We start from the raw sequence: 16,283 nt of genomic DNA, 5'->3' as shown, positions 1-16,283 counted from the left end.
TTTCTTTATGGTGTTTGATATAGTTTAACTTTAGTCTACTACAAACTACATGACAACATCCATAGGTAGAAAAGTACAAACAATATTAAATAGACAAACGGACAAAGTGAATTATGTTCAGTGGCCCCCGCAGCGTCTAGAAATAGGAGAAAAGCTACTGTAAAAAATACGAAGAATCGCCCTGTAAGGTGCAATGTTACGAAAGGGACTATACCCGAAAAGTTAAATATATGATAAAAATAAAAATTACTAAACGTTCATAAAGAGATAAATGTTTAGGTCTTTTGACAGACTAAGTAGGTAATGTTTATAATGAATGCTCTTTGACAAGGAATATCAGCTAAAATTGGTTATTAACCGAAATTTTATTTTTAGGGGACTGAGCGAGGAAACTGGGACAACCAGTGTGATTTCTTCCTGTCCTGTTTGGGGTATGCTGTGGGCCTAGGCAATGTCTGGAGGTTTCCATACCTCTGCTATAAACATGGAGGTAGGAATCAAACTTTCTTTCTATCTCTGTCTGTCTATTGATTTATCTATCTATGTTTATGCATTTGTCTATCTAATCATATATCTATTAATTAATCTATCTATCAATCCATCTGCCTCTGAAAAAATTACCATTTGATTTTGAAAATTTGTTTATACAGTGTGTTTTTTTTATGAGAACTTTTTTGGAAGCAATTTCCCCCACTTATAGTTATCAGAATTTAATGATTAATGACTTATTTTCTTCGTTTTTTATAACTATTTATAGAACATCAAAAAAATATTTCAGTTTTTATTAAAAAAAGTGCAGAAAAATCAAAAATTCAAAACCTAGGTGTCAACATCTAAAAACGGTTTTAGCGCATTTTTCTCATGCTCGAATCTTCTACCCTTTGCAAGAATGGCTGCAAAAAACGCTTAAAAGTTTATATATATACAGAGTTAAAAATTGATACAGATACTTTTGGGGACATGTACTAGAACATATTAAAGTTTGAAGGCCATATCTTAACCAAAGAGGGAGTACTGGTCCCCCAAAGTCGACTACTGAAAATCTAATTTTTTCTTGTAAAGGGTAGAAGATTTGAGCTTAAGAAAAATGCGCTAAAACCATTTTTAGATGTTGACACCCAAGTTTTGAATTTTTTATTTTACTGTACTTTTTAAATAAAAACTGAATTATTTTTTTGATGTTCTATAAATGGTTATAAAAAACGAAGAAAAAAAGCCGTTAATCATTAAATTCTGATAACTATAAGTGGGGTTAAATTGTTTTCAAAAAAGTTAAAAAAAAACGCACTGTATATTTTAAATTCATGTTTAAAAAAGAAGATGTTTTCTTAATCTATAATTACCAGACAAAAGTTGAACATTGTATATTCTATTTCTTAATAATCATTGCTATTTTTGATTTCTCTTTATGTTGATTTTATAGTCTGAAGCAACACACATTAGAAAACACTTTAATGGGGTTTGAATTTAAAAAAAGTATTTATACAAGACAGCTTTTGTTAAGGAACGATAGTTAAGTATTTTATTTTATGTTTGTTTGTATTTATGATTAATATTTCGATTAAATAAGCATTTTAGGTTGTTGTATTAAAACACCTTGTAGAAATAAGAAGCTTTTTTTGCCTGTATTCTAATAATAGTAATATTATAAAAGAACTTTTGGTGTGTCATCCTTTGAGAACACAGATTTAATTCTACAGGAAATAATCATCCCAAAGTACTGTGCTGAAAGTCTGTGTGACCTCTAAGGTTTACCACTGGACCTATTTGCCATACAAAATATTCATAGAATCTTTGTAATTGTCATTAAGGTTCCAGGACAAACGCAGGAGTCCTAAACGTCGGAGTGGACAAACGCAGGAGTGTTAAAATACCAATTTAATTAGGTACTTCTATACAGGTTAGGTTAGGTTAAGATATGAATATACAAATAAGCCCCCCGCAGGGGTTAGGCATTTAAAAAAAACCTAAAAAAGGGTTTAAAATAGGTTAGGTTAGGTTAAGTATCCACTCCTGCGTTTGTCCACTCCGACGTTTGGGATTTCTGCGTTTGTCGTAGGACCGTCATTAATTGTTTATAAGTCAACCATCAAATAAAAAAGAACTTCCCTCCCCCCCCAAACCGACCCTTAAAGAAAAATAGAAAATAAAAATACATTGAATATGCAATAAGAAATAATTTATTCAACTTTTTATTTACTTTGTCACTCACATTTTTTTATTGTGTAAAAAATATGACTAAAATAAATATTGATTCTAGCACCCACACTTTCAAATATCATATAAAACAAGAATGACAACATCCAGAATTATCAAAGCCAACAAATATCTATTCATCCGTTGTCTAATGGGTAGTGGCATATTTGTGTTTAGAAATTTAACCCTTAACGGTCGGGGGGGGGGGGGGGCGTTGAACGCCCCCCCCTCCGGTTTTTTCTATCTCATTTTATGTGTGTGAAAGATATAGAGCCCAAACTGCTTGACTTTTTAAGTTTGGGTATGACACATAACTGAGAGTTGGAATTTTTTGAATATCTCCATCCTGGCGGGCACAGGATGCCAGCAAACCTGGAAGGGTCATCCAGGTAAAGATCAAAAATATTTTTTTTGACTTAAACAAAGCATTTTATCTTACCAAAATACTAAAATATCCACTAGTAGTACATCCTCATATTAAATACAGGTGTTCAAGTCAATTTCAGGTTCCAGGTATGATCCTGCAGGTCCTGATCCTCCAGGTCTCCAGAAATCTTTTAAAGGCTCCTGTGGCCGCAATTTTTGACTTAGAGACTTCAAATTTTAAACTTAAGCTTTTCTTACATGTCTACATAATGTATTAAAATTTCATAAAGATCCACCGCCGTTTTCCCGCCGACCGCCGACTGCGGTGGCTGGCAGCTGCCAAGTACAGCTGCGGCCGCTGAAATTTATGTTTTGATATTTCAAACATAAAATTTACATAAAAATAAACATTTTCTGCAAAAAAAATTTTCTTCTAGCTTCAAAAATAAAAAAATTACAGCCGTTTGAAATTTTTAAGTAAAAAAGGACCTAAAAACAAAGGTTGTTAAATAAAAGGGTGAAGGAAGCGAAAATTGACCTTGACTTACTTAAGGTCGAAAATTCATCATAACACAGGGGTCTTGTACAAAAAATTTTAGCCCTCTAGCTCTAATAGGAACTGAGATAATAGGGGGGGGGGCGTTGAACGCCCCCCCCCCCGACTGATTAAGGTGCGGCAAGGGGCCCGACTGTAAAGGGTTAAGAAGCGTAACTTATTTAACACAGATTAAAACTTTAGCCAACCTGTTTTTAGAGAAATCAAGCATGACAAAGGTTTTCTATTTAAATCAAAATATGATTTCTGTAGATTTTTTATAGTCAAAAGTACAGTAATCTTGTATCTAAGCAAGCATTTACTATGATGTGATTCTAGAATTTTTTTTAATCGCTAAAGCTTTTGATAGAACCCTGTATTTTACCAACGGACCACCCATAAACTTCTTCATCTCGCCCCTTCCCATATATATTTTAAAAAATATATATTTTATATGTTTTTTTCTGTCCTGCGGGGCTTTGCTGTTCCTTACTTAACTCAACCCATCTTTATTAAAGGGTAAATTACAAGTAACCAAAGCGTTACCTTTTCTGCAGACTACTTGCGAATAATAGGATTTTACCTAAGCTTTTTATTATAACATTAGTCCAGAGTCATTTTCACAACAATTGATACAATAAAAGGATGTGCAAATTATAATTTCTTTTCAAAATGTTTTCTCTCTTACTCTTTCTCTTTCTTTCTTTTTAAAATTTTCAACCATTTATTTTCTTTTTCTTTATTTCCTATAAAATTCTGCCTCTGGAACTTTAACTGGTGGCTACTCCCCTACAGTTTCATTAGAGAGGATTTTTGCTTTAATATAACAAAATAGGTTAAATCCTACCAAGGACAACTGCAAAGCTTCCTTGAGAACTATAGGTTCAGTGGTGGCTGATAAGTAATATCTAAATGTTTAAGATTAATTAAATTCTTTTTCATTTTAATTTGCGACCATTTAGTAAAGATTTTGTAGCAAAATTTTACAATAAACAATGACAGCTAAAAAAGTGTGTATTGAAACATGTTTGCAAAAGTAAACATAATTATATATTGCATGCTGGAAATTTGTTTATAAAGCTTAGAAAAGCTTTAGAAATATAATTTTTTGTCATGGACCATTAGCAGTAATGTGTAGGAACTATCCGACCACATTTTTGGTCAGAGGATGTACACAGTTTGGTTCAGAAGGGCATTTTTTTTTCATTTTTATATATAATAACAAGTCACCTGTGTAATTGAATTTCTTAAGATAAAGCTTTGGGAAATTATAATATCCAAAATTTTTGTTGGTCCTATTATGCGATATATTGAAATATTGCATTATTAAAATTTGGTTCAGAGATAAATCAAAATAAAACACCTAATGGTGTATTATTCTTTAATAATTCATTATTCTTGGCTTTTTTGTCATGCTTTGTTTATTTATTATGGCTAAATAAACATGTTTATGTGTACCCTGAAAATGAAGAAATGTAAAAAAAAATTGATTATTCCTACAACGTGTTTTGTTTGCTCATAAGGCCTAACTTGTGTGTACCTTCCTGGGCATGGGTTTACCTTTAAGGAGGGCTTTGTCTAGATAAGTGCTATTGGTAGGTAAATAATTTCAGACAGGGTTGCTAAATTAGGAGAAATCGGAGACGAAGAAAGTCCCTCAAAAAAAATTCTGACGTCAAAAAAATGAGGGATGAGGAGAAGACGAGTGGGAAAGAAAACTCCTAAAAAAGAGATGGATAATCCCTCATTTTTATGACGTCACATTGCATTGAACGACTTTCTTCGTCTTCGAGGAATCAGCTTGTTTCCCTCAAAGTACCTAGCAAGCAATGAGAAAATTGTTTCAAAGGACCTCCTTCAACAAAAAATGGTTTTACATATTATAGCTCCCATACAGGGCCTATATGAAATATCGAAATTTACAATTCGGGGTCGGAGATTCCGAATCTGGCGTCCATTTTGATCTAGCTGACACTCCTTCATGGCAAAAAACGGCGCCAAAGTTGACTACCCTTTTAAGAATCCGTGAACGGCAGTTTTTGCAAAAAAAATCCACCAAATTATTTTGATCATAAAATAGATAGATAGTAAGATTTAAAGCTTTAATTATTTAATTGATATTCTTTGCCCTTAATTTGACTTTGTTTGAATATTTGGCAGAGAGGAAGGGGACATTGAACTGTTAAATGCATCTTGTCAACAACATTTGAAATAGAATTCATCAATGCTTTTGAATACTTTTATTGAATATTGATTGGTTAGTTTAAACTAGAAGTGTTTTAAAAAAATGCTTTTTGTCCCTAAGATTTTGAGATCCATGTAAATAAAGAAAAAATCCTGATTTAACCAAACTACCCAATTACTTCGGCTAGGGGCGTCGAGTTCAAGTCCCCATGTGGTAACTCGAATTTCTCAGTCGCTATTCATTCACGCAACTTCCCCTTGGTTGTGTAAGAAGGGTGACAATTGGGTAGTTTGGATACTCAATAGTCATGTACATAATATCAGTGCAACACTTACCCAAGCTCCTCTGTGGGAGCTTCATAATTAGGACATAAATTAGGACACCTGCCATACTTGGAGAGGGTGAGGTATTAAAGAGTAGGTCCCTTGAGACAGCGGGTCAAGTACTTGTACTTGAACGTGGACCTTGAGCTGGCCCTGGTTCTAGCATACAAAAGTATATCATCCTACTCTATGACTACTAGCATACAAAAGTGTCTCGTCCTACTCCATGACTACTCAGGTCCAAACACTAAGAAACTATGGCTAGACACACACACACATGACTTCGACCAATATTATTTTCAAATTATACACTGTCCTAACTTACCCTGACACAAATCAAAGAAGAGTGTTGGTAAGGCCTGAGTAAATATAGGAAATATATCACCATTTACACAGACACCCACACACACACACACACACACACATACACATACACATACACACACACACAGTACGAATAACATGAAAATATTTGAATTTAAACTGTGATTTGCATATCTATCATTCTGCGGTCCTATGACAAACGAAGGAGTCCCAAACGTCGGAGTGGACAAACGCAGGAGTGGACACTTAGCCTAACCTAACCTATTTTATACCATCTTATTTGTATATTCATATCTTAACCTAACCTAACCTGTATAGAAATACTTACTTAAATCAATATTTTAACACTCCTGCGTTTGTCCTGGAACCCTCACAGGGATCTTAAGGGATAAGACAATGGACGATAAATTGATATACATCCTCAATGATGATAAAAAGTAACCACTTCTGTAGAGTAAAATTTTTGGTTGAAAATTTGGACACTGCACTAATAATTTGGAAACGATATCTTTTGTTAGAGTTTATTTCTAAAGTCGATTGATGACAAAATCACCACATCAGGTTGTTTTAATGAAAATATTCAAATCATAATGAAATTTTGAAAAAAAAATCTCTTCAAAATAAGCATGTAAGATAAAGTAAACTTTCAAAAACTTTTTCTTTCTTCTGCATATCTAAACTTTGGGATCTACTGCAATTCACGGTAAAATTTTGCTGGTAACGAATATTGCCAAAAATCTATTAATTTTAAAGGATGCTAGCTGCCAAACGGCTGAACGTACAGATCATGCCCGCACACTGTTTTAGGCAGCATAAGAAGTCCTACAAATAATCTGGAATAGCCATAAATCAATAATGCATAATTATATCGCAGTGCAGAGAAATGCGCGAAAAAGGCCTATTTTACGCGTTCTTTCTTCAGTGAAGCTTTCCCTGTGCATCATTGGATCTTGGTTATTCCAGATTATTTGTAGGCATTCTTATACCGCTTAAAATGGTGTGCGGGTATGATCTGTACGTTCAGCCGTTTGGCAGCTAGCAGCTTTTACAATTCATAGATTTTTAGCAATATTCGTTACCAGCAACTGCAGTAGATCCAAACTTTGTTTGCCAATTAGTAGATACACACATCCTTCATATTAAGAAAATACAATCAGTTTAATTTTAAACTTTTATGTTTTTAACAAAAAAATGGAAATTTCATGAAATAATATAAAAATTCACTTTATTTATTCCATTAAACATTTCTAAAAATTTTCTTTTGATTACATAATTCATAATATGAGTTAAAAAATATATATATACTAGTAATGACAACATAAAATTAATTGGGTGCTGTTTCTCAAAATGCTTAGCATGAACCGACCCCCTAACCTTAGGTATGCCTCTACTTGTTCTATATATAACCTAACCTTACCTGACCAATAGTAAAAAATAACACGAAATACTACAACCCCCCTCCCCCCACTTGTTTTCAAATTAAGGGGAATGTTTTGATGCTGGATTAGGCACTTTGGAGGAAAGCACCTTCTTGCTTAAATTTTGTTCAGCTGTATTGCAAAAACCATATGAAATGTGTGTGTGTGTGTGTAGTAGTAGGTAAACAAAAGTAAATTTGCAAATTAACAGCAGGCACCCCAAACTTTATAAGAGCGAAGCTACTTTTTAATTTTGTATACTTGGCTAGTGGCTAATAGAAAGGCTTAAAACTAGAGGCACATGAGGTAAAGATGGGAAAGAAGGGGGGGGGGGGGAAGCAGTTATTTCTCTTTGGAGGGTGAAGTTACCCTTCCCGAAATATTGTTAAACCTTTCTAGGACCTATGCAAAGATTCACTTTTAACTTGTCCATCGGTTAGCGAGATCTTAAGGTATAGACACAAACAGTGAAAGACACACATCCCATTACTTTTATATAAGAATGGATTTGATTATCCTTGTTTATTTAGTGACGCATTTAAATTTAAGGACAAGCTTTTTAGACTATGTGTAATTTAATACTTTCATACTTTAAAATATACTTTAAGTAATAAACTTAAAACAAAGATGACAGCATTCATATGAGTGAAGATTAACATTTCAAATTGATTTAAATCTTTAGATTTACAAAATTGACTAAATACAGAATGCTTACTTTGTCAGTACTTTCATCTTTTGCCTTAATTAAAGAGATGCTTCATTTAAAGAATTGTTCTTAATCACCCTAGGAATCATTTTTCTGAAAAACAAGTTGATATGAAAAATAATGGTGTTGTTAGGCTTTATAAATTGTGGCACACTTTAACAGCAGTTATCATACTTTAATACGGTTATAAGATCCCCTTAAAGTAACAACAAGATCTTAGAAACCTTAAACCCTTAAATTGAATATGGTTGTCTTAAATTAGTATTTTTGGCTTTTGCAACGGCCAACTCAGAATATAAAAGTATTCAACCTTAAATAAAATTATTAGTGTTAATAACATAATTTTTATTATGTTGTTGGTAGATGGGTAACCTCTTATTTTATTCTAGGAGCCACCTTTCTGATTGCCTACATTATTATGTTGTTGGTAGCTGGGTAACATCTTATTTTATTCTAGGAGCCACCTTTCTGATTGCCTACATTATTATGTTGTTGGTAGCTGGTTTACCTCTTTTCTTTCTTGAGCTTTGTATTGGTAAGTAATCTTTACACTTTATATAAACCCCGCAGGGATCTTAAGGGATAAGACAATGGGCTATAAATACATGTATTCTACATGATAAAAAAGTTTTAATTCTGTTGGTTAAAATTAATGGTAGAATTGTTTTGATAGTTAGTACCAACCAATTAAGATTTATTAAAAAGTAGTACAAGTTTTAAAGCCAACAAAAAAAGAAAGTGTTTTTATATCTCTGGATACTAATTCTTTTTATGTATAGTCCAATTTTTCTTTTCTCACTATATGAGTGAGAATAATCAAATTGTTGTCTTTGTGAAACTTAAATATAATTAGGTTTAATCTTTTAGGTCAGTACAGTGGCAAGGGTCCCATCAAGCTGTTTGGCAGGATTGCACCAGCTATGAAGGTAATCCATTAATATGATGTTTGTCTGTCTGTCTGTATTTCTGTCATATACAGGGTGTTTTAATAGAAACGTCTTTTTTAAAATCTTAATTATGCATAGAAAATAAAACAATTATAAAGAGTGCTTTATATATCTGGAAAACCTATTCTGGGACATTTATGTTTCAAATATTTAAATATGATTTTTCAACAAATTATGCCTTAAATACTGGTTTTTCCAAAGACCTTATTTTAAAAGATTTACAGATTTAAAGATTGTGGAAAAAATGCGCACGTTTTTAAAATTCAAATTGCCCGTCTTTTATTAATAGTAGAAAAACGTTATGCATGCCGTTAGAATCGTCATAAACTCTAGTTTTTGGAAATATAAGTACTATTTTTGTGCTATTTGTAGTTTAGGAGCTACGTTGAAAAATGTGAGAAAGGTTGAAAAGTTTTGGGTAAGTTGGGACATTTTACCACGTAGCTCCTATACTATACGTAGCACTGGAATGTTTTTTATAAATCCAAAAACTAGAGTTTATGACGATTCTAACGGCATGCATAAATTTTTCTACTATTCTAAAAAAAATCAATTGCTCAATTATGTGATCTATACAGGCCTTTAAGGAAATCTATCAAATTCTCTATTAATTGGTCTACATTTTGATTTAATATTTATTAGAATAGGTTCATTCATTAATCTACATGTCTCTGTCTATCTATCTATATATTTTAAGAAAAGATCTATAGTATAGATGTATATACTGACAGCTACCTCTCTTCTCTCTTCAAAGACCTCTTTCATTTGCTTCTAAATTATTTTCTGCTACTTGGCTGTGTTAATATAAGCGACGCCATTGGTTGATTTTCAATGACACAATAAAAAGGTTGCACAAGGCGGTTGTGATGGGGAGATACAGTTATTTAACCCTTTCTCCCTCTAGTGTTTTACTTTAATATTTTAAGAATACTTATTTTTCATTCTACAATATATTGATCTATTTTCTACCTATCTATTTTTAATAACTATTTTTCTAATAAATGTCTATTATTTGACTATTCTAATATGTCCATTGCCTGTTTTGTTAAGGGTTTAAAATTCCTAATGTTAGGATTATTCAGCGTTTTCTTAATGAAAAAGGGGCCTTCAGAATATTTTATTCCAAGGCAGGGATCTTAAGGGATAAGACAATAGATTGATATATTGCTTGATTGATTAGCCATAGTTTCTTAGGGTTTGGACCTAAGTAGTCATGGAGTAGGCTGAGACACTTTTGTCTAGCCACTAGGGCTTTCAAGCTCCACGTTCAAGCACATTATGACTTGACCCGCGATCTCATGAGAGCTACTTATTATTACCTAACCCTCGCCGAGTATGGCAGGTGTCCCAAATTAAGTCACCGTAATGAATGACGCTCTCCGCAGAGGAGCTTGGGATAAGGGTAGTACTGATATTATGTACGTGACTATTGAGTATCCAAACTTAGTCAATAATCCCCTTCTTACACAACCAGAGGAAGTTGTGTGATTATTATTGCGAAGAGAAATTCGAGTCAACACTTGGAGAATTGAACTCGAACTCCGTAGCACAGTGTGTTACCACTAAGCTACGACGCCCCTTTATAGATTGATATACATCGGCAATGATAAAAAAATTACCCTTTTGTTGACTTAATTATTGGTTGGATGGTTTGGACTCTATTAATTTTGAAATCACCAGTTAAAATTTAATATAAGTACCCAAATTATTTAAGCGAAGGGGATAACGCGGCTATAAAACTTTGGGTACCAGCGTAATTTACAGTCCAATATCCCCTTCCTCCCTGATTCTAAGTGGACCTTGATTGCTAAAGCCTTAATATAAAAAAATCCTTGTTAAACGAAGAAGCCTAATGCTGACATACAATTATGATTATTTGTTTATTAAATACTAGCGGCTACGGCCCTAGAGGCCTTTAGTGGCACTTTAAATGTTTGGTTTAAAAAAGTAATACGATACCTTGCAATGTTACGTAAGAGTCTCTATTCAAGAAAAACAAATTCGATTTATTGTCATTTCTCTTGGGAGGGTGGCGGTACCCTCCCACAAAATAGTTATAAACCTTCCCGGGACCTATGAGAATCTACTCTGTTAAGGAGAACCCGATCGGTTCAGCGGTTAGCGATATCCTTCGGTACAGACACACAGACATCCTTTTACAATAGTATAAGGATGAAGAAACTTCTAGCTATTATAAAAGTCAAAAAAAAGTAGGGGCAGGGTAAAAAAAATATAAATAAGTTAGTTAAAAACATTTGTACTTTGATAAATACACTTTTATTTGAAGTGTAGATGACTTAAGAGGTACTTAAGTGGGCTTAAGAATAATAATTTTCAATGAGTATGAGCTTCTTTTAAAATAAATATATAAAATATGAATTATAATGTTGAGAAATCATAATTGTTCTATCTTTCTATGTTAAACAAGGACGACAACATCCATAAAAGCGAAGCTCTGAAACAGTCGAACAAACGAACATTAACACTTGTAGAGTGTCAGAAATGAATAATCAGAATATAAATGTATGATGTCGAAACAATATTTTAAGTAAATTTGTTGAAAAACTGCTTAAATACAGGATAATGTTCAAGGACATACTTACATTTTTAGAAGTTGATTATAGAGATGCTTCGCTTATAACATTGTACTTTATTGTCCCAGGAATCTGTATTCCAAACATCAGATAAATCGGATAATTGCATCACATAATATTGTTGTTAAAAAGTTAAAAATCAACATGTTTAAAATGGACGTACGGACATTCTGGTAAAGATTATAGAGTTTACACTTTCTAACTACTACAGGAATCATTATGCGAAGTTTGAAATGGATAGGACAATTTTAACATGCCTAAATTAACGAAAAAAGCTATCCGCTACGAACGGACCGACCCTAATTATAGAAAAGCTTCGCTTTCAAAAATCCATCTGGATATCTATCTGTATAATAAATGTAATAAACAAAGACCGTCTAAATGCTTAATCTTTTAATTGTCCCAGTGGTAACACGGTGAAGGAATAATTAAACCAAACTATTATTACTTTACGAGTGTCTACATGGACTATATAAGAGATATTATTAATTATATTAGACTAAATCCACGTCAGCTAGAATTTTCTTTTTAAATTGGACAATGGGCATATTATTGGGTCTAACTAGTGTAACACATATATTACATGCAAAGTAAATATGTATTATGCATATAATAATAATATATTTATTTAGGGTCTTGGACACGCCATGTTGGTAATAACTTTCCTTGTTGTTATCTATTACAACATGATCATTGCTTGGACCATTTTCTACACCTTTGCTGGATTTACGGTAAGACATGGAAAAATAAGATGACAACACAAGTAGCGAAGCACAAGAAGCATGTTTGGACAAACATCCAGACTGAGTTATAAAGCAGTGGTCCTAAAGGGATGATACCAAGAAATTATTTGTAACATGGCCCATAGATCAACGAACCAAATAAGTCTTAAACTGATTAACCAAAAAATATGCCGTCTATCTTTAATAGGAGCTAATAAATTCCCGTTTCCCCAACATTATTTATATATCTATAAGAGGACAATTCGAATTATAGCGTAGCTTCCCTTTAAAAGAAATACTTCAATTTATCATTAATCTATTAATTTAAAGTAATACTAACCACAGTAGATACTCTACCCTGACCTTTATTTTATTTTAGTTTAAGATACCCTGGTCAGTCTGTAAAAATACAAAAAAATACAAAACTAATTCTTGCAGAAATCTTAACCTAACCTTTATTATTCTTTTAGTCTGAGCTCCCCTGGTCAGCTTGTGAAAATACAAATCTTTTCAGTCAAAACTGTTTTACAGTTCCTCAGGTATTTATCTAAAATGTTAATGAAGTATGTATGTGTGTTTTGGTCCATGGCTGGTTTTGAGCTATTTTTGGGTCTAGTACCTCCAACCTCCATAGAAAAAAATAGAAAAGAAGACAAAACTGTTCAGGGTATTAAAAAGTGTATTATAAAAAAGTCAGTTTTTTGTTATGTAGCTTAAGATTTCGATAACTCCTGAACTGATTAATTCTTTCATTTTATGGAATCTTCTCATAGCTTCCTGGATGGTTTTAGGCTGTTTAATTTATATTAATATATAATATTTACTATTTTCCATACTTTTTAAAAAATATAGAGCTCCTAGATGCTAGGAGCTCTTAGCGAGATATATTAGAAATGATTGCCTATCTTTCTATCTACCCTTATATGGTTCTACCTACCTATATATCTATCTATCTAACCTAAATTATTGGATATTGATCTAAGTTTTATGCTAGCAAGGATTTTCTGGAGATGAAACATTTATCAACTTTTCATGGATTTTTATATAAATATTAGGAATAGGTTTATTGAAAACAAAATAGAAAAAATTGTATAATTATTTTTGATTTAAAAGTGACATAATAGAACCATAATTTTGGTTGGTGTTTTTTTTACGGCCATTTTGCTAGATATTATAAGCAGAGTCTATCAGAATCTATACCCCTCAGTCTCTGAACCTTATGAGAGGTTTTCATATTAAGTATTTTTTTAAATGTTTATCCCTGTCCACAATAACTCTATTGACTTGATAAATGTCTAAGGAATATTTACGTGTCTTTTGCCAGGAAAATCTTTTACTATATTTACTTTTAGATAAGTCACGTCTCCATTCGAAGGCGATGCTGTGCAATTTGATGGAAGCACCGCGATGCTTTCCTTGTCTATTATAGTGTTCCTTTGATTGGTAGAATCAACCTATAAACTTAAACCTTTAATTTAAAACTTTTTTATTTTAGGAAAAAGCTTGCTTTGCCAACAACACTTTGGATACCTTTTGGAACAAGGTATTATATTTTTTAAAAAATTTTCGTCCTCATTATTTCTTAATACAATTATCTATCTATCTATCTATCTATCTATCTATCTATCTATCTATCTATCTATCTATCTATCTATCTATCTATCTATCTATCTATCTATCTATCTATCTATCTATCTATCTATCTATCTATCTATCTATCTATCTATCTAGGAGTGTACAGCTGTAGAAAAGCTATGTGAGTCTCAGAATATGACCCTGTCTATCTATATTGATGCTAACACCAGACATATATATCTATCTATCTATCTATCTAGGAGTGTACAGCTGTAGAAAAGCTATGTGAGTCTCAGAATATGACCCTGTCTAACTATATTGATGCAAAGCAGAGACATATGTGCACCAAAGTTTATGACAAAGTTGTATTAAATGATGTAAGTTTTTGTTTTTTAATTGAATTTACTTCCTGTATGTAAATCCATCAGGACTTTGTAAGGAGGGAGGTGGCAATCTGTGCCGCGCTGCAGTTTAATAAACTAGTTGATATGCCCATAGCTCTTGTATAGGATATAATGCTTCCCTAAAAAGTTTCACCCATTTAAACTAGCCATTTTTACAATAACTACACTTTGTACACTTGCAATACATATAATTTTTTTACCCTAAAATTTATCAAGAATGACAAATTCACAGTTTAATAATTCATTTTGAAGACCCCAGAAGATTGAAAATTATAAATATTTTTTTAGACCTCTGTGTGTGATATTGTTTTCTTGAGGCCTCAAGTTGCAAATGAAACTGGAGTATTCTGTGGCACTTATTACAATCAGGTAACTACAGGGATAGCCAGGGATAAGACAATCCCAAAATTATGAAAGACATAATTACCCCTTAAGTAGATTACAAATATTGGTTAAAGTGTTTGGATACCAATACTTTGTAAAATTCAATAAAATTCAATCCTTTATTTTTTATTATTCCATTCTTTGTAACCTTTGTCTGTGGGTCTTCTTAAAGAACAGCACAAAATTGGTTGGGACCAGCTGAATCTTAGATTCCGATTTTTTGTATGTATCAACCTCATTCTATCTCAATATTTACTACTAGCTAAAAAAGCATTAAACTTCCCAAAAAAGCAAAATTTGAAAAATTAAAATTTTGATTGTATAATGTATAAAAATTGTTTATACATTATATCGATTTTTCCTTTGACCGGGGTAGCTGAAAATAGCTTTTGCAATTGTTGGGTTATCTGTCGTACAACTTCGGAAATTAGGTAAAAAATGGGTAATGGGTAATCAATTGTATGTTTATCTGGGTTGGGTATCTTATTTTGACAAATAGTGTACACAAAATTAGCAAACATAGAGTAGTTTTTCTCAAAATTTCAAGTCAATAAGGTCAATTATATTTATTAGTAGAGCCAAAAAACTAGCTAACAATATTTCAACAATGAAAAGTATTATTTACAAGAAACTAAAGGGTGTGCAAAAAAAGCGGACATTTTTAAAATTGAAATTGTGCGGCTTGTGTTAATAGTAGAAAAATGTTACGCATATCGTTAGAACCGCTAGGTAGTCTACTTTTTGGAAATATAAGAACGATTCCTCTGCTACGTATAGTTTAGGAGCTTTGTGGTAAAATGTCCCAACTGGCTTAAAACTTGACTTGCAAGTAAATCATTAAAGATTAACCTAAAGGGTATGCAAATAAAAATACGTACATTTTTAAAATTCTAATTGCTCAGCTTGTGCTAATAGTAGAAAAATGTTAAGCATACCATTAGAACCACTGAAGTCTATTTTTTGGAAATATAAAAACGATTCCTGTGCTACGTATAATTTATGAGCTATGTGGTAGAATGTCCCAACTGACTTAAAACTTGACTTGCGAGTAGATTATTAAAGATTAAATTTTTCACTTGTCTCACATTTATCAATACAGCTCCTAAACTAAAAATAGCACAAAAATCGTACTTATATTTCAAAAAAATAGAGCGTATGACGGTTCTAACGATATACATAGCATTTTTCTACTATTCACACAAGCCGAGCAGTTTGAATTTTAAAAATGTCAGCATTTTTGCACACCCTTTTTTATCTTTAATGATTTACTCGCAAGTCAAGTTTTAAGTCAGTTGGGACATTCTACTACGTAGCTCCTAAACTATAAGTAGCACAGTAATGGTTCTTATATTTCCATAAAATAGACTTCATAGTGGTTCTAATGGTATGCATAACGTTGTTCTACTATTAACACTAGCCGCGCAATTTGAATTTTTAAAAGGTACATGTTTTTTTATATACTTTAATCTTTAATGATTTACTCGCAAGTCAAGTTTTAAGGCAGTTGGGACATTTTACCACATCGCTCCTAAACTATACGTAGCAGAGGATTCGTTTTTATATTTCCCAAAAGTAGACTTCCTAACGGTTCTAACGATATGCGT

General features: G+C 32.4%; 1 protein-coding gene across 2 annotated transcripts in view; it reads left to right on the top strand.

The window, feature by feature from the left end:
- LOC145313076 (sodium- and chloride-dependent glycine transporter 1-like) overlaps positions 1–16,283 on the top strand; it is a 48,757-nt gene that overhangs the window by 6,445 nt on the left and 26,029 nt on the right. Inside the window, exons 3-10 of one of the 2 annotated variants that reach the window (XM_080152337.1) lie at positions 376–490; positions 8,511–8,588; positions 8,921–8,979; positions 12,227–12,325; positions 12,787–12,855; positions 13,812–13,859; positions 14,152–14,268; positions 14,584–14,664. In XM_080152337.1, the coding sequence (XP_080008463.1) occupies positions 376–490; positions 8,511–8,588; positions 8,921–8,979; positions 12,227–12,325; positions 12,787–12,855; positions 13,812–13,859; positions 14,152–14,268; positions 14,584–14,664 (666 nt within the window). Of the gene's footprint in view, positions 1–375; positions 491–8,442; positions 8,589–8,920; positions 8,980–12,226; positions 12,326–12,786; positions 12,856–13,811; positions 13,860–14,151; positions 14,269–14,583; positions 14,665–16,283 lie in introns of both variants that reach the window. The other variant, XM_080152338.1, reaches the window with a different exon arrangement.

The sequence above is a fragment of the Acartia tonsa genome, chromosome 3, assembly GCF_053477335.1.
Source record: "Acartia tonsa isolate MP-2025a chromosome 3, ASM5347733v1, whole genome shotgun sequence".
NCBI classification, from domain to species: Eukaryota; Metazoa; Arthropoda; class Copepoda; order Calanoida; family Acartiidae; genus Acartia; species Acartia tonsa.
This window is presented reverse-complemented; position numbering and strand designations above follow the sequence as displayed.